At 45.9% G+C, this 23273-nt stretch overlaps 1 protein-coding gene across 3 annotated transcripts in view; it reads left to right on the top strand.

Annotated features, from left to right (window-relative positions):
• Window positions 1-23273, top strand: part of LOC147030847 (uncharacterized) — a 31135-nt gene that overhangs the window by 2199 nt on the left and 5663 nt on the right. For all 3 annotated transcript variants that reach the window (XM_085875367.1, XM_085875365.1, XM_085875366.1), the window contains 7 exons: window positions 11915-11970; window positions 12083-12140; window positions 13045-13116; window positions 13848-13910; window positions 14254-14317; window positions 14420-14471; window positions 14602-14750. In XM_085875367.1, the coding sequence (XP_085731493.1) occupies window positions 11915-11970; window positions 12083-12140; window positions 13045-13116; window positions 13848-13910; window positions 14254-14317; window positions 14420-14471; window positions 14602-14750 (514 nt within the window). The remainder of the gene's footprint in view (window positions 1-11914; window positions 11971-12082; window positions 12141-13044; window positions 13117-13847; window positions 13911-14253; window positions 14318-14419; window positions 14472-14601; window positions 14751-23273) is intronic.

The following is a 23273-nucleotide window of genomic DNA, read 5'->3' as shown; positions in this document are numbered from 1 at the left end:
GCTACTAGTGTGCCAAATTTGGTGCTTTCCTCACAAAATGCACAATTGTTATGCTAAGTTGCCCCACTGGTATATCTGACTCATAGTCTCTGAGATATAACGAACTTCGTTTTTTTATTGTTTTCGACCAGGGTTCATTTAAAGTCTATCTTCTCCGACAGTTTTCATAGGATCCGGCTGGAAATTTTTGACAATATGTCTGAATGTACTGCCCACAGTCGCTCGTGGCCCGATTTTTGATTTTCGAAAAATTAATTTTTTATAATTTTTCAAAAATTTCAAAGTCCCGTTACTAGGCAACGGTGGTGTCTATAGCAACGGTTCTCATTTGCACACAACTAGGTCATGGTATGAACCTACCAACCAAGTTTCATCGAAATCGCCATTGTATTAACGGAGCACTGGACCGAACAGAAGGACACAGACAAACAAGCCGGTAGGCGGACATGGGTCGTCGGCTGTTGCTAGGCAACGGAGGGGTCCATAGCAACGGTTCTTTCTCACACATAACAAGGACATGCCATGAACCTACCATACCAGTTTCATGTATATCTGATTCATAGTCTCTGAGATATAACGAACTTCGTTTTTTTTATTGTTTTCGACCAGGGTTCATTCAAAGTCTATCTTCTCCGACAGTTTTCATAGGATCCGGCTGGAAATTTTTGACAATATGGCTGAATGTACTGCCCACACTCGCTCGTGGCCCGATTTTTTTTGATTTTCGAAAAAATAATTTTTTTCTGATTTTTCAAAAATTTCAAAGTCCCGTTGCTAGGCAACGGTCATGTCCATAGCAACGGTTCTCATTTGCACACAACTAGGTCATGGTATGAACCTACCAACCAAGTTTCATCAAAATCGCCATTGTATTAACGGAGCACTGGACCGAACAGAAGGACACAGACAAACAAGCCGGTAGGCGGACATGGGTCGTCGGCTGTTGCTAGGCAACGGAGGGGTCCATAGCAACGGTTCTTTCTCACACATAACAAGGACATGCCATGAACCTACCATACCAGTTTCATGTATATCTGATTCATAGTCTCTGAGATATAACGAACTTCGTTTTTTTTATTGTTTTCGACCAGGGTTCATTCAAAGTCTATCTTCTCCGACAGTTTTCATAGGATCCGGCTGGAAATTTTTGACAATATGGCTGAATGTACTGCCCACACTCGCTCGTGGCCCGATTTTTTTTTGATTTTCGAAAAAATAATTTTTTTCTGATTTTTCAAAAATTTCAAAGTCCCGTTGCTAGGCAACGGTCATGTCCATAGCAACGGTTCTCATTTGCACACAACTAGGTCATGGTATGAACCTACCAACCAAGTTTCATCAAAATCGCCATTGTATTGTCGCGAATTTGCGCCCGCCGGCGTGCGATCGGCCGCTCGACTCGAATGGCGGCCGCCTCGCCCACCGGAACGGACAATTCTGTCGTGACCCTCTCGGAACAACGCCGGGAGCCAGTCACGGGTGGGGGTTTAACCCCACCACAACCATGCCAATTGCCCACCCGCGCAGGATAGGGTTGCTCGCCAAATTCGATCTACCTAAGTACCGGCGCGGATGGTCGACCGGGTGATCGTACCTCGCCGCAGGCAGACTCCGGACACGAACCGCTTAAGCGGTCCGTTCCGTGCTATCGGGATAACCGAGCGGTGTTATCGTCGGCCTCGACGGTTCCGATTTATTATCGGGCGTATTAAGCCCACGACAAACCCTTTACGTGAAGTAGGATGGAGAGTCAATAAAGAAAAGACGAAGCGAAACGGGAAAACAGTTCACACAATGCACATTTATTACACGACACACGGAAAGCACACATATACAGCCAAACAGTCAGAATGCACCTATATCAGGTAAACAAATGAAACAACCAAATACGCGTACACATGGTAACACTTACACAGTTCTACTTTACAAGACACGGCGCCACAAGATCCATACAAAAAGAAACCCCGAAAAGAAATGGTGACTTCCCTTTGGGCCGTCGAGTCGCTCTCCCATGTCCGTCGACGTGGTCGAGCCTGGCCGCGACTCCGTGCCCTGGCGTGGTAGGCGAGTCCTCTCCGGCGTGCCTCGCACCGTACGTGTTGGCCGCTTGACGCCACGGACAAAGTTTCCGGCGCTATCCAAGCGCGGATAGAAAGGGGGGGGGGGGGAAACGTTGTTGCTCGAGGTCGCGGTGTGGGGAATGGAAGACGCTCCATCCCGCCAGCGGGGTCTCGGGACCGCCCCACAAAAGACCAGGCCAGCAGCCACCACGAAGAGAGGACGAGCGAGCCGGAAGACAGGAAGAGGACGAAGAGAGCCAGAGCACCAACCCAACAGCGCTCCGCCCGTGTCCGACTTTAATAGCCCGGGGCTCCGCCCTTCACTCTGCCCCCGTGTTCGGCCCCGCCTCCCTTCAAGCTTCTTGGAGAAGCTTCTCGAAGGGGGCGTGCCCTCACGCTTTCCTTCCACCTCGCTCCGTCCGGGGGCCGAGGGAGTCAGTTTTTTGGCTTGGAGCCAGAGCATTATTCCCCCAAAAAGAGGCCCCCAACTTTTCTCACCTTTGACCTGCATCGCTCTTTTGCCACTCCAAAGCGCGGGGAAGTCAGACGGGAAAAATCCACGCGCCATCGTTGTGCCTTCTTTCCCTCCTTGCGTTCTCGACGGTTTCCAACGCGGAAACCGTCGTAGGTGTGAAAATTGGAGGATGGCGTTCGTCAGCGGGGGTAGTGGGGAAGATGGTGGTGGTTGTTGTGAGGGTGGCGGTTGAGACGTGGTTGGTTCAAAATAAAGATAGAACAGAAAAACGCCTAACTCAAAGCGTCACAGCCCGAATGAATCGCATAAATTCCCTCTAAACAACGGGTTTGGGGCTAACTACACATGTACTTAGAGTTATCTCACCTACGGGACCTGAATGGTGGTTTGCGAATTTCCACAGCCGTAACACTATTAACGGAGCGCTGGACAGAACAGAGGGACAGACAGACAGACAAACATATCGACCGAAATACTGATAATAAGGGTAGAAAGAAAAAAAAAATCTCAAAAAAAAAATTGAGATTTTTTTTTTCTCGACTTGATCGACGACCCAACATATCGACAGAAATACTGATAATAAGGGTAGAACAAATTTCAAAAAAATTTTATAAATTTTTTTTCGACTACATCGACTCCCCAACAAACATATCGACGGAAATACTGATAATAAGGGTAGATCAAAAAAAAAATTTTTTTCGACTATCGACTACCCAAAATTTTTTTTTTTCGAAAAAACATTTTCCCGACTCGATCGACTACCCAACATAACGAATATAGTGGTCACTCTGGCTGGTGCTCGTGAACCAATTAACTTTTAAACCATTTTGGTTTGCAATGTAAAGCAGATTACATTCGTCGAAGTGTGTATGTACAGTTTAACTTTTGGGGACAACGGTTTATATACTGTTCCATATCCTTCTTGATTGCAATTGATACGATTATTGACTAATCAAATGAAATCGATTGGAGGTTTGATTGAGCATCTTGCTGTGGAGACTGTACTCGTACCTAGCTTCTTTAGCTGCCATAATTGTTCCCACGTTCTTGTGGGGGTTTGTCCTTGGGAAGATTGGCCCGAGTCTTTCACGAACCGGCTGGCCAGGCCTTGATGGTCCACTGAAGTTAGAGCAGGAATTTGGCCATGGTGCCGGCTGGGGCTGTCCTTTATTTTATTTTTTTCAGAAATTTCAAATTCAAATTAAAAAAAATGAACCCGAAAAAAAAATATTTTAGGGGTTGCTATCATCCATCGAAATTTGAAAAAAAAAATTCCGTAAAAAAAAAATAAATAAAATCTTATGCCAAAATGACATTAACATGTAATGCAGCAATGCCAACCCTCCCGATTTCATCGGGAGGCTTCCGAAAATTCACCCAAACTCCCGCCCTTACGATCACTATCCTTATCCTCCCGAAATTTTGATATTTTTGCACTGTTCACTAATCAGAATGTACTAATATGAGAATTGAATGAAAAGCATCGTCTGCTACGTATAGCATGTGGTAACTCCATAACGTTCGCTGCTTCCAAATTGTACGTAAAAAATTGCAAATTCAAATGAGGAGCAGCGAAACATTGGGTCTGGATCTCGCTTATGCGATCATGCACTGAGATTTAGTGCATGCGGTATGAGTGCAATACAGTGCATGCGGTATGTGTGCAATACAGTGCATGCGGTATGTGTGCAATACAGTGCATGCGGTATGTATGCACAGTGTATATGCATGCGATACGCTCACTGCATGCAGCTGGGCCCCGTACCAGCCCGGCGGTCGCGACCACCGTGCGGTGTTTAACAGCCGCGAGAGTTCTCCGAGTCGCGCTGCAGCTGTGGAACATCGACTTTTTTTTTTTTTTTTTTTTTTTTTTTTTTGTATACCTTGGTCGAGGCTCGTATGAGAGCTAACACACAACTCACAGCAAGGAGGCATGAGACAAGAGGGGCGGGAGTGGAAGGGACAAAACATTGGGGAACAGACACAGGTGAAATGTGGAAGGGAGAGGGATGGGGATGGGACGGGGAACATGGCGTGGGGAAGATGGACATTAAAGGGACTTTCAGGAAGGAAAGCAGGAGAATTGAAGGAAGTGGGCTTGGGTGGATTATCGGGGGTAGAAAAGATCGAGGATTTGGATGGGGGAAGATAACAGGTGGTGGAGAACAGCTGTTTTGAAAGCCTGGAGGGAAGAATGGGAAAGAATAGAGTGAGGAAGTTTATTCCAAAGGCGGGAAAAAAGAGGAATGAAAGTGAAGATGAGCAGTGATTCGTGATTTTGGTAGTTTTACCAGAAGGGGGTTGTTGGCGGACCTTGAGCGCCCTGTGGAAATGTGGTGGGGACAAATCGCAGAGAGAGCAGGGGGGGCAAGGCTGGAGAGGAGTCGGTAGAAGACAGAAAGACCACCGACCAACCTGCGGTGATTGAGTGAGAGGCCCAAAGACTCAGCTTCATTGCGGGAGATGCCAATGATCTTAAAAGCCCTGGTTTCGACAGCGTGAAGTCGAGAAAGGTGGGAGGCAGGAGCACCAGCCCAGAGGGGAGAGCAGTACTCCATCAGGCTACGGACAAAAGCTTTGTAAGTGGTCAGGAGCTCAAGAGGGCCGAGGAAGGACTTTGCACGACGGAGGATTCCCAGTCGGCGACTGGCTTTTGAGGCAAGGTTGAAATGTGACTTTCCCAGGAAAGGTCATGGCAGATAGTGAGACCCAGAAGCTTGAAAGAAAAGACTTCTTCCAGAGCATTGTTGAGAAAGTGGATGGAGGGTTTTTGTAAACGGTCCTTTCGAAGAGACATAGTGAGAGTGTGAGATTTGTCTGGATTGAAAGACATGTTCCACGTGTTGGACCAGTTTGTGATTTTATCCAGATCTGCAGTGAGCGAAGAAGCTGCTGCTTGCCGGTCTGAGGGATGACAGATGGTACGGCAGAGGGTGGAGTCATCGGCAAAGAGAAATAGAGGATTTTCCAGAGAGTCCGAGAGATCATTGATGAAAACCAGAAAAAGAACAGGGCCCAGAACGCTACCTTGAGGAACTCCAGCCTGCACAGGAAGAGGGGATGAAAGAACTCCATTTAGGGCCACACGTTGACTGCGACATGAGAGGAAGTCTGCGAGCCATGAGTGGAGATGGCCTTGAATACCATGGGAAGAGAGTTTGGTGAGTAGGGCAGGGTGCCAGACTGTGTCAAAAGCACGTGATATGTCCAGGGATACGGCTCGGATTTCCTGTCTGGCATTGAGGACCTCCATCCATTGATGGGAGAGCAGTAGCAGCATATCTAGGGTAGAGTGACCTGGTCTGAAACCAAATTGATGATTGGAAATCAAGCCATTGGAGAAGAGGAAGGATTTCATGTCTGAAGCGATGATGGATTCCATAACCTTGCTGATGATTGGGAGAAGGCTGATTGGTCTATAGTTACAGGGATCTGTTTTTGCACCTTTTTATGCAGGGCAGTGATGTTAGCAGATTTCCAAGCAGATGGCAGATGACCTTGGGAAAATGAGAGGGTGAATAGAACAGAGAGAGGGTGAGCAAGAGCAGAAGAGCAGGCTTTGAGGACACGTGGGCTGATGCCGTCTGGACCGGTTGCAGAATCTGACTCGAGGTTTGAAAGCAAGCTCTCCACCTTGTCAGGAGAAAAGGATACAGAGTCCAGGGACAGTTGGGTGCGACTGGGTAAAGTGGGTAGAGATAGTGATGGGTTTGGGACACAAGATTTAGCTGCAAACACCGAGTTTAGACATTCAGCTTTATCACGTGTGGAATCAGCAGTGCGGCCATTTGAGGTAAGGGAGGGGATGGAGGGGGAACATACACCAGAAACAGATTTGATTAAACGCCACCAGGATTTTGAGGAGGGAGAGAGGTTTGAGAGTTCAGACTTGAGATGAGAAAGATGTTGTTTTCTGGCTCTCCTGAGGGTAGCTACACACTTGTTCCGAGCTTTGTGGAAAGAACTGAGATTGCCCTCAGTTGGGTTTGCTTTCCATGAGGCAAAGGCAAGTTGTTTCAGGACAACTGCCTCGCCACAAGCTTCAGTAAACCAAGGGCGGGAGGAAGGGTAAGACAACTGAACACGAGAGGGGATAAATCTGTGCATGAGGGAGAGCAAGTTTCTTTGAAAGAATTCCCAGGATGAGTTGATGTTTGAGAAAGTAGTGATAGGAGACCAGTCTGTAAGTTTGATGGCTGCTCGGAGACCCTGCCAGTCGGCTTGAGTGAAATGCCAGACTCGACGGCGGTGAGGTGGTTCTCTGATAACAGCCAGAGAGATGTCCACTTTAACAAGGACGTGGTCAGAAGAACCAATTGGAGCGAAGGAAGAGCAGCAGATATTGTCAGGAAATTGTATTGACTTCGATATTGTATTGCACATACAATATCAGATATTGTATTGACTTCGAAGTTACCGATGCTTCAAGCCCTCGATGTTGATTACGAAATGGCAGAAAAGAAACTTACGAAGACCAAGAAATGGTCTCAGAAGTACAAGACCGAATACAGTCTCCAATACCCGTGTATTCGAAAGTCTGAAAGAGGAATTCATCATGCGTATTGTACAGTATGCAGCGTTGATATTTCAGTTGAGCACGGAGGTCGCGATGATATTCGGAAGCACGTTGGAAGCAAACGGCACACAGACATTGCAAAGGAGAGATCTTCGAGCACGAGTACTGGTACACTTCTGAATTATTTCACCAAACAAGGGACAAGCGAGGAAGAGGATGTTACCCGAGCGGAACTTCTCTTTAGTGGATTTATTGTGGAACATAACTTGCCCATATCAGTCTCAGATCATGCTGGACCTCTATTTCAAAAGATGTTTCCAGATTCAAAAGTTGCTTCAAAGTATGGATGTGCAAGAACAAAAACTTCAGCAATAATTGGTGAGTTGTCAAATGTTACTGCTTCATCTATTGCCGATATTGCTAGACGAGCTCCATTTAGCCTAGCTACAGATGGTAGCAATGACAGTGGTGAGGCCCAGCTATATCCTGTCCTGATTTCGTACTATGACAACAGTGCTGGGATTGTGAAAGGTTTGCTAAGTTTGCCTGCGTGCAAACAAGATTCCACTGGAGAAAACATTTTCAAACTGCTTGATCATGAGTTCAGTGACAGGAAAATTCCGTGGGGAAATTGTGTTTCCTTTTGTGCTGATAATGCCTCTGTCATGGTGGGCAAGCACAAAGGAGTCGCTGCTTATATCCACAAACAAAATCCAGAGTGCTACATCATGGGATGCCCTTGCCATATGATGCACAATACGGCCAAGAAGGCGGCTCAGGCCTTACCCATTGAATTAGATGACTTTCTCATCGATATTTACTACTACTTGGACAAAAGTAGTAAACGCGTCAAAGGAGTGAAAGCACTGCAAGAACTCTGTGATGCCCCGACACACAAGATTCTGAAGCATGTCGCAACAAGGTGGCTGTCCCTTGGTCAGTGCCTAGACAGGCTGATTGAACAGTGGGAGCCACTTCGCCTTTTCTTCTTCAAAGAAGAAGTACGAAGAAAAATGCAACCAACTGTAGCCAAGACTCTAACAACGAGCAAGAAGGACGGCACTGTATCTACTGCCAGTACTGGCACTGCAGGATCAAGCACTAGTGGAGCAGCATTCACCACTACCACTGCAGTATCTGCTGCGAAGAAGACAGCAGGGACAGCACCAAAACCAATGCTGAGAGCAGGTAGCATCACCGGCCCTTCATCACGTTCATCTACAAAGCAGATCCCTTCAGAGTCGAGAAAGACTGTGATAGTCCCATCTACAGGCAAAGAAGGACCCAAGTTAAGTTCTGCTTTTGCCAAATCACTTGATAGAAGCTCAGCAAAACCTTCGAATCAGAGGTCTTCTTCCTTGGCTGCACCTACCTCAAGCTCTCTCCTCAAACGTAAAGTTGGATCTGGTACTACGAGTCTGACCTCTTCTGCTGGCAGTAAACGCAAGTGTGATCGCCCTGCGGCTAAGTGTACTACGAGTTCTACAACTAAAAGCGCATCTTCCTCAAACACTGTGCAGGAATCTAGAGAAAAACGTGTCAACAGGATGTTCTTGTCTCCACAAACAAAACTCCATTGTTTCTTCCTTCGATATGCTAACAAGCTTTTGGAGAAGGGGAATCTTCTGCTCCAAAGAGACGAACCCTGTATTCATCTCCTGCACGGAGAATTGAATGGTCTTCTGAAAGATATCTTCGTACGGTTTTTGAAACCATCGGTGTCATCGGTTCCTCTGGTAAATTTACCCTTCTCTGACAGAAATCATCAGAAGAATGATGAGGACCTCATGATTGGGAACGATGCCAAACTGTATATAAGGGAACAAAGGAGTCTCAAGAAATCCACCTTCACTCTGAGTGAGTCAGACATCCAAGGTTTCTTCAGTGCAGTTTGCTCATATTATGTGAAAGCCTGCAATTACATCTTCAAAACCTGGCCGCTAGATGATGAATTAGCCAAGCATGCTCAGGTGCTGGATGTTAAGCTTCACCAAGAAGTGGGGTTTGACTGTGTAGAGTTTTTCATCAAGAAATTCCCCTGTCTGTTCAGTGGCGGTGATAGTGACATAGACAGTCTTGAGAGTGAATTCGCTCACTACTACCAGGCAGACGCCTCCATAGCTACAATTGCTACTGAGACAGTGAGAGTGGATGAGCAGTGGCATCGGATTTCACAGCTCACAGATCCCTGCACTGGTGCCAAGAAGTATCCTAATTTGAGCAAAGTGATGAAGGGAATCTTGGTCATTCCTCATTCGAACGCATCATGTGAGCGGGCACTCAGTCTTGTACGGAAGAATCATACTGAATTTCGTCCCAATTTGAGTGTCAAAACCCTGGAAGCTCTCTTAATTGAAAAACTAGCTCATAGCACCCCTTGCTACCAGAGAGAATACAGCAAAGACATAATCAGAAGGGCTAAAAGAGCCACACAGCTGTCACTCAGCAAAGCTGCCATGGAAAAAGCAAGCAGCAGTAGTACCAGCCAGTAAGGTAAGAAAAATATTGCTTCTTTTGTGCTTTTTGTTAATCTTTGATTGTCCCCTAACTTACTAATATTAACATACATGTAACATTAAAAAGTGCACAATTTTCCCCTTTTTTTGTTCAAAAAGTGGGAATTCTTAACATGTTAAATGCTCCAAAATAGGGCTCAGAGGGCACTAGAGAGCGTCTAGAACCCCAGAGCTTCCAGGGGCCCTAGGGCGGCCCTGACCCCGTTGTGGAGTCGAGCGCTCCGCGCTCGAGATGTGCGCTTCGCGCACATTATTTGGTGTCGGTTGAAAATCCTCCCTAATTCTGATTTCCAAAAGTTGGCATCTCTGGTAATGTATGATGTTTTCTGGTGCATTAGAATCTGAAATACTGCAGAAAAATATTGTTGAACTTGGCAAGATTTTTCCAGTCCGTCTCAGTGAAACTTGAAAAGTGTAAAAAAAAATCAAGATTTTATGTATTTTTCGCGTTTTTTCGAACTCCACAGTTTGCAGACGGAGTCTTTGAACAGACGGGACAAGAGCTATAGTTCACTTGTTCAAAGTTGATTTCTTACAGTCCAGGAATCGTTTTCGGTGATCAGTTACCGCTTGTAATAGGTACTGCTTTTGCTCCTCATCGTACGTAATAAGACCGTTGTACTCGGTCGCCAGGGCTACACCACGCTCTGCATAGTCAATCACAACTTTCAGCTTGCTGATGATAGTACTGCTCTGTACGAAACTATCTTCAGTCTCCCATTGATCCGGGTCTTTGTGCAGAAAGTCAGAGTTCAAATGCAGTACATCAAAAAAACTTCTGCTTCTCGGAGATGCGAAATCTTCCAGTTTTCGGCGCATGATATCTTTCTGGTGAACAACAGCTCTTTTCGGTGCTTCATCATCGTCATCGTCTTGTTCTTTTAGATTTTGAGATATTTTTCTTTTTGTCTCAATTGACACGTTTCAGTCAAATAGACATAATGGTATCAGCTCTACCGATAAATACCACAGCTGTCCCAGCAACTTTTTCACCGTTGCCTTAGATATATCAACGTTCACTTCGGAATATTTATCCATTCGCTTTAACAATGTCAGATGTGAATTCAGTATATATTCTGAAACGACAGAATAGTTATCATTAGTTCATGAATGGCAATTGCGCTAAATACCTGAGTGACCGGATACCAGACCTGAAATTGATGGCAGTCAGTCAGTCAGTCACTGACTGACGGACTCAGTGATTCAATGGAGTAATGAGCAGACAATACAACAGATCTAAACAATAAATATCTCATACGTACAACAAGCCGTGTCAGTACAAGAACAAAAGACATAGTTTTATGTTGAAAATGGAAAATTTTCCCATTTTTGAGCCACGTTTCAGGACATATGTAACACTTTTTTGGGATCAAAAACATTTTTTTCATGTTATTCACGTTCGAACCAACCAGTAAGCACGCAAAAATTTCATGAAAAATATCTGACACAAAAAAAAACATAAAAATGCACATTTTTTTTTTTACAATTTTTGACAGCTGGTAGCAACCCCGAGACAATTTTTTTTTCGGGTTCATATTTATTTTTTTCTCATAAATCTCAACCTAAATTCGGATTAGCCCCTTGAAATTTCCGAAAAAAATAAAATAAGGACAGACCTAGTGCCGGCGATAGCTCGCCAACTTTTCCCAAACGACTACTCTTACCTATACATGTCAATTTTTATTTTAGCAGCGTCTCGTGTAGCGAACGCTGCTCATAGAGAGCTCGGTGTTCTTCTTCCTCTTCCTCTTCCTCTTCCTCTTCCTCTTCCTCTTCCTCTTCCTCCAATACCTTAATCTCTCGGACTCGGCTCTTGTATATACAAGATCCGGATCGCCTTAAATACTGAGCACATGTACACATCCTCACATAGACGGTGCCTTTTGAGAGCGTCTATCGTGAACTTTTAAATATATTCGGACATTTGCTTTAAAGTTTCGAAAAGTTCACGTTACTATTTAAAGATTATTCCATTTATCGTATTGTAATTCCGTAAATATATTATTTATTTCGTAAATACACGATATATCGTAAATACGTAAAGACATTATGACGCGTTTTGCTATTGGCTTAATCAAGGCACGTGACGAAATATCGGAAGTTGTTGTTGTTGTTGTTTTTTGTTTTTTTTAGCCGACAAAATCTTTAGGACGCTGCTCATGGACACATTTGTCCTTGTTTTGTTTGTTTTGCCCTCGAAAGAGGCTTCTCCTGATGTTTTGCTTGTTCTTCATATTCAAAGAAGGTCGTTCGCACGAAGCATGTGAACGACTGGTTTGTGTACTATCGATCTGGTTTGTGGCCAGCGTCCGAATAAATCTTTGGTGTGAACTCTGATGTGCCACAGGCTTTGTAATCAACTACAACATCAGATACACGAGATGAAAGTGGCTTCATTCACACGTGAGTCCGTTGCAAACTGTGAGAATGGACCTCGATGGGGATAATTCGAGTTTTCATTCGTGATGTTGTTCAACTGTAGAGTTTCTAATTGTGTTTTATTCCTGTGGAACAGGCAAAAGGATGAACAGTGTGGCACGAACACACACATCGATGCCTGATGTCCAGAATCGGTAAAACTGCAGTGACCTTGTTGTTCTTTTTACATCAAATGTTACACACGAGTCAGACAAACATTTGCAAGAAAATATATATATTATTTTCCATTTCGTCTGGAAGCTGGGGGAGCTTGAAAAATGCTACCTTAATGAAAAAAATGCCTTGAGGGCATTTTGGCAACCACAATGTGTAAACTACTGAACTCTTATATGTAGACCCCAGGGCAGGCAGATTAACCACCCCCCCCCCCCCAGAAGGTCGTTGGTGAAAACCTAGCTGGCTTGCCAGCAGTCCAATGATTTGTCCTCGGTTTCGAGATGCTTAGAGTCCAAGTCTTTGATAATGCCGCCTTTTGCTGGATTTGAACCCACAACATTTTGCAAGTTAATCTCGTGTCCTTACCGTGAGACCACCACCATGCCCTGCTGCTCATCAAGGAGCGTTACAAAGGAGGTTGACAGATCAAGAGGGGTTACAAAGGAGATAAAATGTGAATTAGGACGAAAAAAAATTGGGGGGTCAGGTTTGTGGTTTTGGCGATTTGACTCGTTGATCGATAACGACTCACTGATGAGGTTTGTATTCATTCGTGATAATTGGTGAGCTGATTTGGATCGAAGAAGTAAAGTGAATGGAACGTGTAGGAAATCGTTTGTACTTGAATACAATTCCATTGATTAATTCTCACCGTGTCGTCGAAATGTGCATCGAAATAACCCCAACAGCTTGGCATTAATGTTCACTGGGCATTTTCAAACTCTCACAGTGTATGTGTACGTCGTTTGTGTCTTTGTAGTAATCCTCTCGGTTAAATGAAATGGCGGCACACCACTGCCTCGGCATGCTTTTTTGTTTGTGCCAACAGTTATTCGGCAAGTACTTTAAACACTTGGTTGTGTTTGTCTCTTTAATCCTCAGAGTGGCTGAGCTGCAAGAAAAATTTGGCCAAGTTCACAGAGACAGAGAAGCACGGCGGTGCATCAAGCGCAGGTTGTTTATGTGTTTTCTATTCACTCCCTCCTCGCCCTCTCTTAATTGTCACCAATTTAACTCTTATGGTGATTTTTATTCTTTAATTTGCACAGTCTCGATGCTTAACGGCATTCGATACTCCAGGCAATTTGCAAGGAAAATGCGCCACTCTGTTTTGTGTTGCATGAACTCTGCGAAAGACGAGTGGCTGCGTCGGCACACAGGATCAACATTGAATTTTATCAATGAAAGTTGTCAATCAAAATGGACTCTTGAGTTGAGAGTATGTTTTTGAGGCTTGTTCCGACATAGAGTTGTCCCCAGATGTCGGCTTCTCGTGGCAGTTAGCATACATCCTGTTGATTTAATCTGTTTTTCTACATGTATGCCTGGTGTTGGCTTAATGGTTTGGGTGGCGGGCTTTGGATCCAAGGGTCCTGAGTTCAAATTCCGCTCAGCTGTTGAATTAATACCAGGTGGGGTTAACTCGGCCTGTCATCCTCCGAGGTCAGCAAAATGAGTACCAGCATGCTGGTATTCTGTGTCAGAGTTGTGACCCGTCCAGGATTGTGCCCAATAGACAAGGAGACTGCTTAGGCAGCACCAACGCTCTGCACAGAGTATGGTCCCAGTCTCCTCTCCTCTCCATGTCTGCCGACGCAGATCGACACGAGGCCTCGCAAGCAAGATTCGTTCTTCGTTCTACCTTGACCGACCATAACTTGACTTTCTCTGTCCGTAATAAACAGGTGCCTCTCTCACTTGGCGGTTCTTCAAAAACTCAGAGATGATTCAAGCGATTGTGAAGGACGGTAAGTTTTGATTGGCTGTTGTGATGCAATGCTTTTATGAAACGAATTCATGAGTACAAATGATTTTTGGGGGTTTTTTGTTTGTTTGTATGTTTTTGCATACATTCTGGCATATTATTCTTAAAACCAACAACAACAATGAAAAGCTTCACAATCGGTTTTGAATTTCGAACTTCCAAATCGATTCCTCCCGTGATTTGTTCCAGAAAGCACTTGGCATCGTTGATAACTTTGATTTGCCTTTGCTGGATCATTTAAATGCTTATCATTGTTACTTGGTCAGAAGTTATCAGCAGGTTCTGGTTTGTTTGTGAAGACATAATCTTGTTACTCTTTCTCTTAGAAGTGTCATCCTACACCTGCAGCAGCAAGCTTCTTTGGCACGCAATATCTTATCTGTTGAAAAGGCAAGTCCTTCCTTCTGGCAACATCCGTTTTACCACCAGAACCACAATTCGAGTTTTTCACAAAAAGTTTCAATTTCTTATTTTTATTTGATGTCTTGGCAGGCAAATGCAGATCTTGAAAAGAAGCTGTTGACTTTGCCCATGGAAACATTTGGTATGCGTCTTATGTTCCACCGATACTCGTGCTTGGGGCATCGATGGCGATTCGTGCGAACTGGTTTATACACAACAACCTTGTCCTTTTGACCCAACTGCTGTTTTTTGCTGTCACTGTATCGACACAGCCTTGCAAAGACGCATCCGTGAGCTTACGGAGAATCTGAAGGCTTTCAAAAAGGAAAAGACATCTCCTGCGCCCCAGGTGTCCGCTGCCAGTACCAGGACCTTGAAGAATTACTGCGATCAAGTAGAAATCCTTCGTCACATCATACAGGTATGACTGCAAGATTCATAGAAGTAGTTCCTGCACAGAACTGTTTAATTACAGTGTTGACTATCGTTCACAGAATTACAGACAAACAAGGCCGCATTCACACTATTGTGGAAAGGTAGTCTTTGTAAAGGACATTGTCCGTCTGCGTCCACGGCCAAGTAGAGCAATGGATGAAATTAACAGAATATAGATCAAAGTATGGTAACTGCAGTGAGAAGCAATGAGGAGCCCACGTTTTGGCCTTTAACCCCATGTCAGCTTCTCCTTGCCTTCCACGGCGGTTAGCATTCTCCAATCAACATTCTATTGATTCCATCCATTCATCAACTGGGGAGGGAATGGGGTTGGGGCGAGGTGGTTGTGAAACATTCTCACAGACTATACCTGACCTAACGCATTCCAAATTGTGCTCACCTTTTCCGGTTCTTCACGCCAGTTGTCATGATTTTCAATCTTGTGTTTACTTTGAAGTGTGGTTGTACTTGCAAGAACATCAGTTTGCTTCGCTCCAGTGCATTATTCAGAAAAACAATCCAGATGCTTCAGGTAGCTGACGAGATGGTCAGGATTTAAAAATTAAATGCCAGTTTTTTTTTTTTTTTTTCTTCCACACAACACAAACATGTGAGAATGTAGCAGCTGTTTGTGTAGTTACAGATTAAAGAGTGAATAACCCGTGCTTACGGATAAATTTATTCCCCTAGAAATGCGGACTGGTTGATTTACTCCCCAAAATTACGGATGGGTTCATATCAACCCCTTCACCAAAATTACGGATGGGTTGATTTTTTTTTTTCCCCACCCCACCCCGCCCCCACAATTGGACTGGCTCCTCGCTCCTTCCCCTGCCCCATAATTAGACTGACTCCCTCCTCCCCCAAATTAGAAAGGTTACTTTTCGTGGCCGACCGATATCTGGCATTTTGAGGATGTCAGGATTGGCCGATGATGGCGCTGAGATGACATATTTCAAATAAATAGATAAATTGTCATGATGCTCAGCAGCTAGAGCTCCCCCTTGTGTCAATTTGGCATCTGCAGCCACCCTTCAGGTCAGGTTAGTGAGAGCTTGCTGGCAGCACTGGATATGCCTAAGAGGAAAAGGTAAGACTATATGTCTAGCTTCCAAATTTCAATTTATCTCATTCCCCATGGCAAACCAAGCTGTGTTCGCCACGCCCGCTGTTCATGCTCCGGAACCTCCGCAGACGTCGCACATATATGGGCTGCCTTGCAGCCTTTCACACGCCCACTCTCGCACCGTGAGACGTTCTCAAACCACTTACGCACACCAGCTGTCTTGTGACCTTTCACGCTCTCACACTGTGGGCCAATCACACACTCACAAGCTGCTCGTGACCATTCGCACGTGAGATGTATCTGAGGCCCCGCAACCAAATCTGCCATTCGTACCAGGTGCACCTTTGCTAGGTTCGTGCCGCGCAAACTCCACAGCATGCCATGTCCCGCAGCATGCCATGCCCTGTGCCCTGATTCCTGAAGGAATATTTTAATCTGTACTTGTATATTTGTGGTCACTCGGACCCAGATACTGTCGGATATGTAACCTGGCTCATTTGAGTGAACACCGACTCTGTGTCATTTGATGCAAGCATCTGAAACGCATCCTTCCGTCACTCCGCACTGACAGAACGAGTTGGAGATGGGCCACAGAATGCTTGGTGGTGTGTGGGCGCATAGAAAGTCAAAACTTAGCACGAAATATATTGTGCACCCTTCGACACCAGAACTTGTAAGGGATCAACGAATGCCTCTGTGCAAAAGAAACAAAGGAGGGCTATTTTAATGAAGGTGAAATTAGAAGTGATCGAGCGATAAGAGTGGTGAACATTTCCGGAGCGCCTCAACTGACGGAATCCACTTTAAAATGCCAATAAAATCAAAGGGAGTGTCACCAAATGAGACTCGTTACTTGCCCCCCCCTACCAGAATTACGGACGCGTTACCCCCCCCCCCCAGAATTACGGACGCATTACTCCCCCCCCACTCTATTATGGATGCGTTACTTCCCCACCTCCACCATTATGGATGCGTTACTTGCCACCTCCCCCATAATTACAGACGTGTTACTTGCCCACTCCTACCATTATGGATGCGTTGCTCCCCCACCCAAAATTGCGGATGCGTTACTTTTCTCTTTCCCTCTCCCCCTTTCCCTCTCTCCCCCTCTCCTCCCTCTTTCCCTTCCCCCTCTTTCCCTCTCCCCCTCTCTTTCCCTCTCCCCCTCTCTTTCCCTCTCCCCTCTCTTTCCCTCTCCCCCTCTCTTTTCCTCTCCCCCTCTCTTTTCCTCTCCCCCTCTCTTTTCCTCTCCCCCTCTCTTTTCCTCTCCCCTCTCTTTTCCTCTCCCCCTCTCTTTTCCTCTCCCCCTCTCTTTTCCTCTCCCCCTCTCCACCTCTCTTTTCCTCTCCCCTCTCCCCCTCTCTTTTCCTCTCCCCCTCTCCACCTCTCTTTTCCTCTCCCCCTCTCCCCCTCTCTTTTCCTCTCCCCCTCTCCCCTCTCTTTTCCTCTCCCCCTCTCCCCCTCTCTTTTCCTCTCCCCCTCTCCCCCTCTCTTTTCCTCTCCCCCTCTCCCTCTCTTTTCCTCTCCCCCTCTCCCCCTCTCTTTTCCTCTCCCCCTCTCCCCCTCTCTTTTCCTCTCCCCCTCTCCCCCTCTCTTTTCCTCTCCCCCTCTCCCCCTCTCTTTTCCTCTCCCCCTCTCCCCCTCTCTTTTCCTCTCCCCCTCTCCCCCTCTCTTTTCCTCTCCCCCTCTCCCCCTCTCTTTTCCTCTCCCCCTCTCCCCCTCTCTTTTCCTCTCCCCCTCTCCCCTCTCTTTTCCTCTCCCCCTCTCCCCCTCTCTTTTCCTCTCCCCCTCTCCCCCTCTCTTTTCCTCTCCCCCTCTCCCCCTCTCTTTTCCTCTCCCCTCTCCCCTCTCTTTTCCTCTCCCCCTCCCCCTCTCTTTTCCTCTCCCCCTCCCCCTCTCTTTTCCTCTCCCCCTCTCCCCTCTCTTTTCCTCTCCCCCTCTCTTTTCCTCTCCCCTCTCCCCCTCTCTTTTCCTCTCCCCTCTCCCCTCTCTTTTCCTCTCCCCCTCTCCCCTCTCTTTTCCTCTCCCCTCTCCCCCTCTCTTTTCCTCTCCCCCTCTCTTTTCCTCTCCCCCTCTCCCCCTCTCTTTTCCTCTCCCCCTCTCCCCCTCTCTTTTCCTCTCCCCCTCTCCCCTCTCTTTTCCTCTCCCCCTCTCCCCCTCTTTTCCTCTCCCCCCCTCTTTTCCTCTCCCCCCTCGTGCTCCCTTCCTTCCTCCCCTCCTTCCCATGTCTGTGCTTTACTCTCTTTAAATGTGGGGCTAAAGCAAGACGCAACATGCACCCTTTTTAAAGTCTAATGATTTGAACGATGTTTCAAATGTCAACCTGGAGGACTCGGAGCGGAACAAATTTAATTAACGATTCCACCACCTATTAGATTTAATTTGTTTATTATTATTATTTTTGGACCTCTTTGAAGTTTATTATTAAACGTTATTTTTAGGTCACAATGTCAACTGGACGTTTTTATTCCTGCGCTGACAAAGTTGCCAGAGGCATTATATTTTCAGGTTGTATGTCCGTCTGTCCTTGCGTATATGAGTAAGAGAGAGAGAGAGAGAGAGGGGTAAGTCTTCGTTTCCGGTTCTTGAGCGACGGTGGCGGTTCCTCTTCAGGGTTTCTACCGACTTTCTCAAAGATAAGTTTTTCCAGTCGCTTTTCTCACGTTTTTACTGTTATTTTTGTTACCTCCGCCACCGAAGGTGAAGGAAGTTGTGTTTTCACCCCTTTCTGTGTTTGTTTGTCCGTTTGTGTGCAGGATATCTCAAAAAGGTGTGAAGGCATCCGGATGAAATTTTGTGGACAGGTTTGGTGTGTGACAAGGACGAACTGATTGGATTTTGGTGAAGATCCTGATCTGGATCTGACTACGATAATTTTTGAAGTGATTCTTCACCATTGAGAGATGGGGCCAAAAATGATAGAAAGCATGATATCTCAAAAAGTTATGGACTGATTCGGATGAAACTTGATGGACATGTTGGTTGTGTGGCAAGGAAGAATTGATTCAAGTTTTGGTTAAGATCCGAATCCGGATCTCATTTTTCAAGTTATTTTTGACCATTGAGAGATAGGGCTACTCAAAACGTTGTGGACGGATTTGGACGAAAATTAGTGGACAGGTTGGGTGCGTGACCACGACAAATTGATTCGATTTTGGTGAAGATCCGAATCTGGATCCGATTTGTAGAATTTTTAAAGTAATTCTTCACCATTGAGACATCTGGATCAAAAACAATATACAGCACGATATCTCAAAAATGTATGCCAGATATGTTCTCGTGGATGAGGCATTATGGGGCGGAGGTATGCGCTCTACCGGGCGCCCCTCCAGTTATCTCTGTGTTTACTCTGTGTTTCTAGTTCAGTCTTGTGTAAAAACTTATGCTAATTGTTGAGTTTTTGTGGTCTTTTCATATCAGGTTTCTTTGAGGACTCATAACCATCAGTTTTTATTTTCACCACCTCCATCCTCCTTCTATCCCTCCCAACTATTCCCTCTGTTTCATGTCTTAAAATATAAAAAAAACAATACAACCAAAAAAAACCTTCTCACCTTTATACCCCACGTAACGACATGACTTCTGGTGCTGACTCTTCTTCCTCCTCCTTCTACCGATCTACCATCTTCCTCCTACATTAGCCGATCCAAATTCACCAAACACCTTCACGGTTTTTTTTCTTCAACCTTTCCTTGACCTAATCTTACCTAATCTTTCAAAAAAAAAATTATTCTTTAAAAGACTTTTCAATTCAACCTTTCCTTTGTCCCGTGTCTCGAAAGTCCCACTGTTACAACGTTTCTTTCCTCCATTCTCTTATTTCTCCCTTATTGCAACCCTCACATAATGCCTTTAATGGCATCTCTAACTTGAAAACTTTAAAATCCCAATTTGCAATGCATGTTCGTGTTCTGTCATTCCTCCCTTGTTTCCAACTTCAGTGCCAATTCATCCCACCTCCTTACATCGACCACCTCCTAACCCCTCACCTGTTATACCTTCTACTTATCCCTCCCATCTTGCCCCTCATCCTACCTCTGCTCTAAGCCCCTCTTCACTGTCTTCTGCTTCAGTATCAGCTCCTCCTCTGTTGTCCCAAAGTGTGTGGTGTACTAACATCTGTGGGCTCCATTCTAACATAACAGATACACGATGTGGCCAAAAGTATGCGGACCCCTTCCAATTAGTGGATTCAGCTATTTCAGCCACACCCATTGCTGACGTGTATAAAATCAAGCACACAGCCATACAATTTCCATAGACAAACATTGACACTAGAATGGGCCGTACTGAAGAGTTCAGTGACTTTCAACACGGCACCATCATAGGATGTCAACTTTCCAACAAGTCAGTTCATCAAATTTCTGACCTGCGAGAGCTGCCCTGATCAACTTTACAGAAGTGCTGTTATTGTGAAGTGGAAATGTTGAGGAGCAACAACAGCTCAGCAGTGAGGTGGTAGGCCAACACAAGCTCACAGAACGGTACCGATGCGTGCTGAAGCGCATAGCATGGGAAAATCTGTCGTCAGTTGCAACACTCACGACCGAGTTCCAAACTGACTCTGGAAGCAACGTCAGCACAAGCATTGTTCATCGAGAGCTTCATTAAATGGGTTTCCATGGCCGAGCAGCAGCACACAAGCATAAGATCACCACACGCAATGCCAAGCGTCAGCTGGAGTGGTATAAAGCTCACTGCCATTGGACTCTGGAGCAGTAGAAACTGATTCTCTGGAGTGATGAATCACGCTTCACCATCTGGCAGTCTGCCGGATGAATCTGGTTTTGGTGGATGCCAGGAGAACGTGACCTGCCCGAATGCATAGTGCCAACTGTAAAATTTGGTGGAGGAAGAATAATGGTCGGGAGCTGTTTTTAATTGTTTGTGCTAGGTCCCTTGGTTCCAGTGAAGTGAAATATTAACGCCACAACATGCAATGACATTCAAGACGATTTTGTGCTTCTAACTTTGTGGCAACAATTTGGGGAAGGCCCTTTCCTGTTTCAGCATGACAATGCCCCCGTGCACAAAGCGAGGTCCATACAGAAATGGTTTGTCGAGATTGATGTGGAAGAACTTGACTGGCCTGCCCTGACCTCAACTCCATCGAACACTTTTGGGATAAATTGGAACGCCGACTGTGAGCCAGACTTAATTGCCCAACATCAGTGCCCGACCTCACAAATGCTCTTGTGGCTGAATGAAAGCAAATCCCCCACAGCAATGTTCCAACATCTAGTGGAAAGCCTTCCCAGAAGAGTGGAGACTGTTCGAGTAGCAAATGGGGGGGGGGGGGGGACCAACTCAATATTAATGCCCATGATTTTGGAATGATGTCCACATACTTTTGTCCATGTAGTGTATCTCACTCTTTCAATCGGTACAATCAACATTTCAAACATGCTCTCACACCTCCCCCCTCTTCCCAACCCCTTAAATGCTGTACCTCCTGCCTGCTCCCTTCTTTACCAGACCACCAGTCTCATCCTTCCCCTTTCCCCCCCCCACCCCTCCCATTGCCCTCCTTCCCCTTGGCCATGCCTGCTCACGTCTCCCCTCCCTCTCAAAGCAACCTTCACACTCTTCCCCCCCCAACCCTCCCCTCACCCTTCTCCCTCACTTCTTCCCCCTCACTCTTCTCCCTCAACTTTCTCCTCTCACCCTTCTCCCTCCAATCTCCCCCTCACTCCCCCTTCCCAAAGTTGCCCCTCTCGCATCCACAAAGCTGCCTCCTTCCCCTGCCCTCTCTCTTGCATCCCATCCCTCTACCTCCTCCAATCTTCAACTTCCCTTTGTCCCTTCTCATTACTCCCCACTGTGCCTCATCCTATCACCACTGAGCCTTTTCTCTTCCTCATCTGGCTCTCTCCCCAAGCTCTTCTGTAATCCCCCACACTCTTTCTATATCTCTCCCTACCCTCCCTCCCCTGCACGCAAAGGCTCATTCCCTCCCTCTTCCTTAACAGTGTGGACCTCAAACATCCATGGCCTTCGCTCAAACCTGACGGATCTTTCCATACAGGTTGTCACTGACAAACCAGACATAATCTGCTTAACAGAAACTTTCCTCCTTCACGACGTCTCTGACTCCCTAGTATCTCTTCCTGGTTGCTCCCTCCTCCGGTATGACAGACCTGAGCTTAGTCCTGGCTCTCTTCATCAAAAACTCTATTTCTCACTCTCCATGCACTGCCCTCACTCCCCCACACCCCCAGGAAGGGGTTTATACACAACCTATAACCTCTGGCTACAGCTTCCCTCCCTCTCCCACCTCTTGTTTTTTTTTCTGTGTGTTGTCCCATCCACCAAACTGTGATGACTCCATTTACACCTCACTCACCAAAAACATGGACCCACTTTGATCCTCTAATCACAACTCTTTCTTCGTCATATGTGATGACTTCAATTGTCATCATGCCAGTTGGCTGGGTGTTGATACCTACTTCCCCTGCCATGGCTCTTCATTAAAAGACTTCTGCGACTCATTGGGACTGATAGTCTGTCAGGATCTCAACCATCTTCCCGACCAGGATTTCAACCAATCGTACTCCATCTCTTCTGGATCTGATTTTGACCACTTCCCCAGAAAACATCTGCTGTTCTTCCTTTGCTCCAATCGATCATCTGACCACATGATTGTCAAAGTGAATGTCTCTCTCGCTGTTATTTGAGAACCTTCAATCCTATCAAATCTCACACTCTCACTAAGTCTCTATGAATGGATCGTCTGAACCCCCCCTCCCTCCCCCCCCCCCCAGCTGAAGAAGTCCTTTCATTAAAACTTTTATGTCTCACTATCTGCCATGATCTTTCCTGGGAAAGCCACATCTCCAAGCTGGCTTCCAAAGCCAGTCGCCGATTAGGCATCCTCCATTGTGCAAAGTCCTGCCTTGGCACACCTGAGCTCCTGACCATGTACAAAGCTTTCATCCGCAGCCTGGTGGAGTAATGCTCTCCCCTCTGGGCTGGTGTTCCCACCTCTCACCTTTCTCAGCTTCACGGTGTGGAAACCAAGGCATTTAAGATCATTAGTATCTCCTGCAATGAGGCTGAGTCTTTGGGTCTCTCACTTTCTCACCGCAGGTAGGTCACTGGTCTTTCTGTATTTCACCGTCTCCTCTCTGGCCTCGCTACCGCTAGTGGGGCAGATAACAGCAATTTTTGAGAGGAATCGTGCAAATGATGATACAAGCATCAAATTTGGCACATTTGTTCTCCAGGGGGTTCTAATCAAATCTGCCTGATTGACCATTTCAAAATCCAAATTTTGAAAAATTTGAAAAAAAAAAAAAACTTCAAAAAAGTCAAGATCACGAATCAATGTTGGATGCTGGCTGAGATTGGTGAATGTTTCAGAAACATTATCAAAGACGTTCCAAGTCTGCCATGCAGTTTTCTTCCCTTTACCTCGGAAGGCAGAGACGACGTCACATCCAGTGA

The sequence above is a fragment of the Eptatretus burgeri genome, chromosome 3 (genome assembly GCF_056783735.1).
Source record: "Eptatretus burgeri isolate ZD-2024b chromosome 3, Ebu_testis_v1, whole genome shotgun sequence".
Taxonomy (NCBI): domain Eukaryota; kingdom Metazoa; phylum Chordata; class Myxini; order Myxiniformes; family Myxinidae; genus Eptatretus; species Eptatretus burgeri.
Note: the sequence above shows the minus strand (reverse complement) of the source record. Positions and strands in the feature narration are given on the sequence as shown.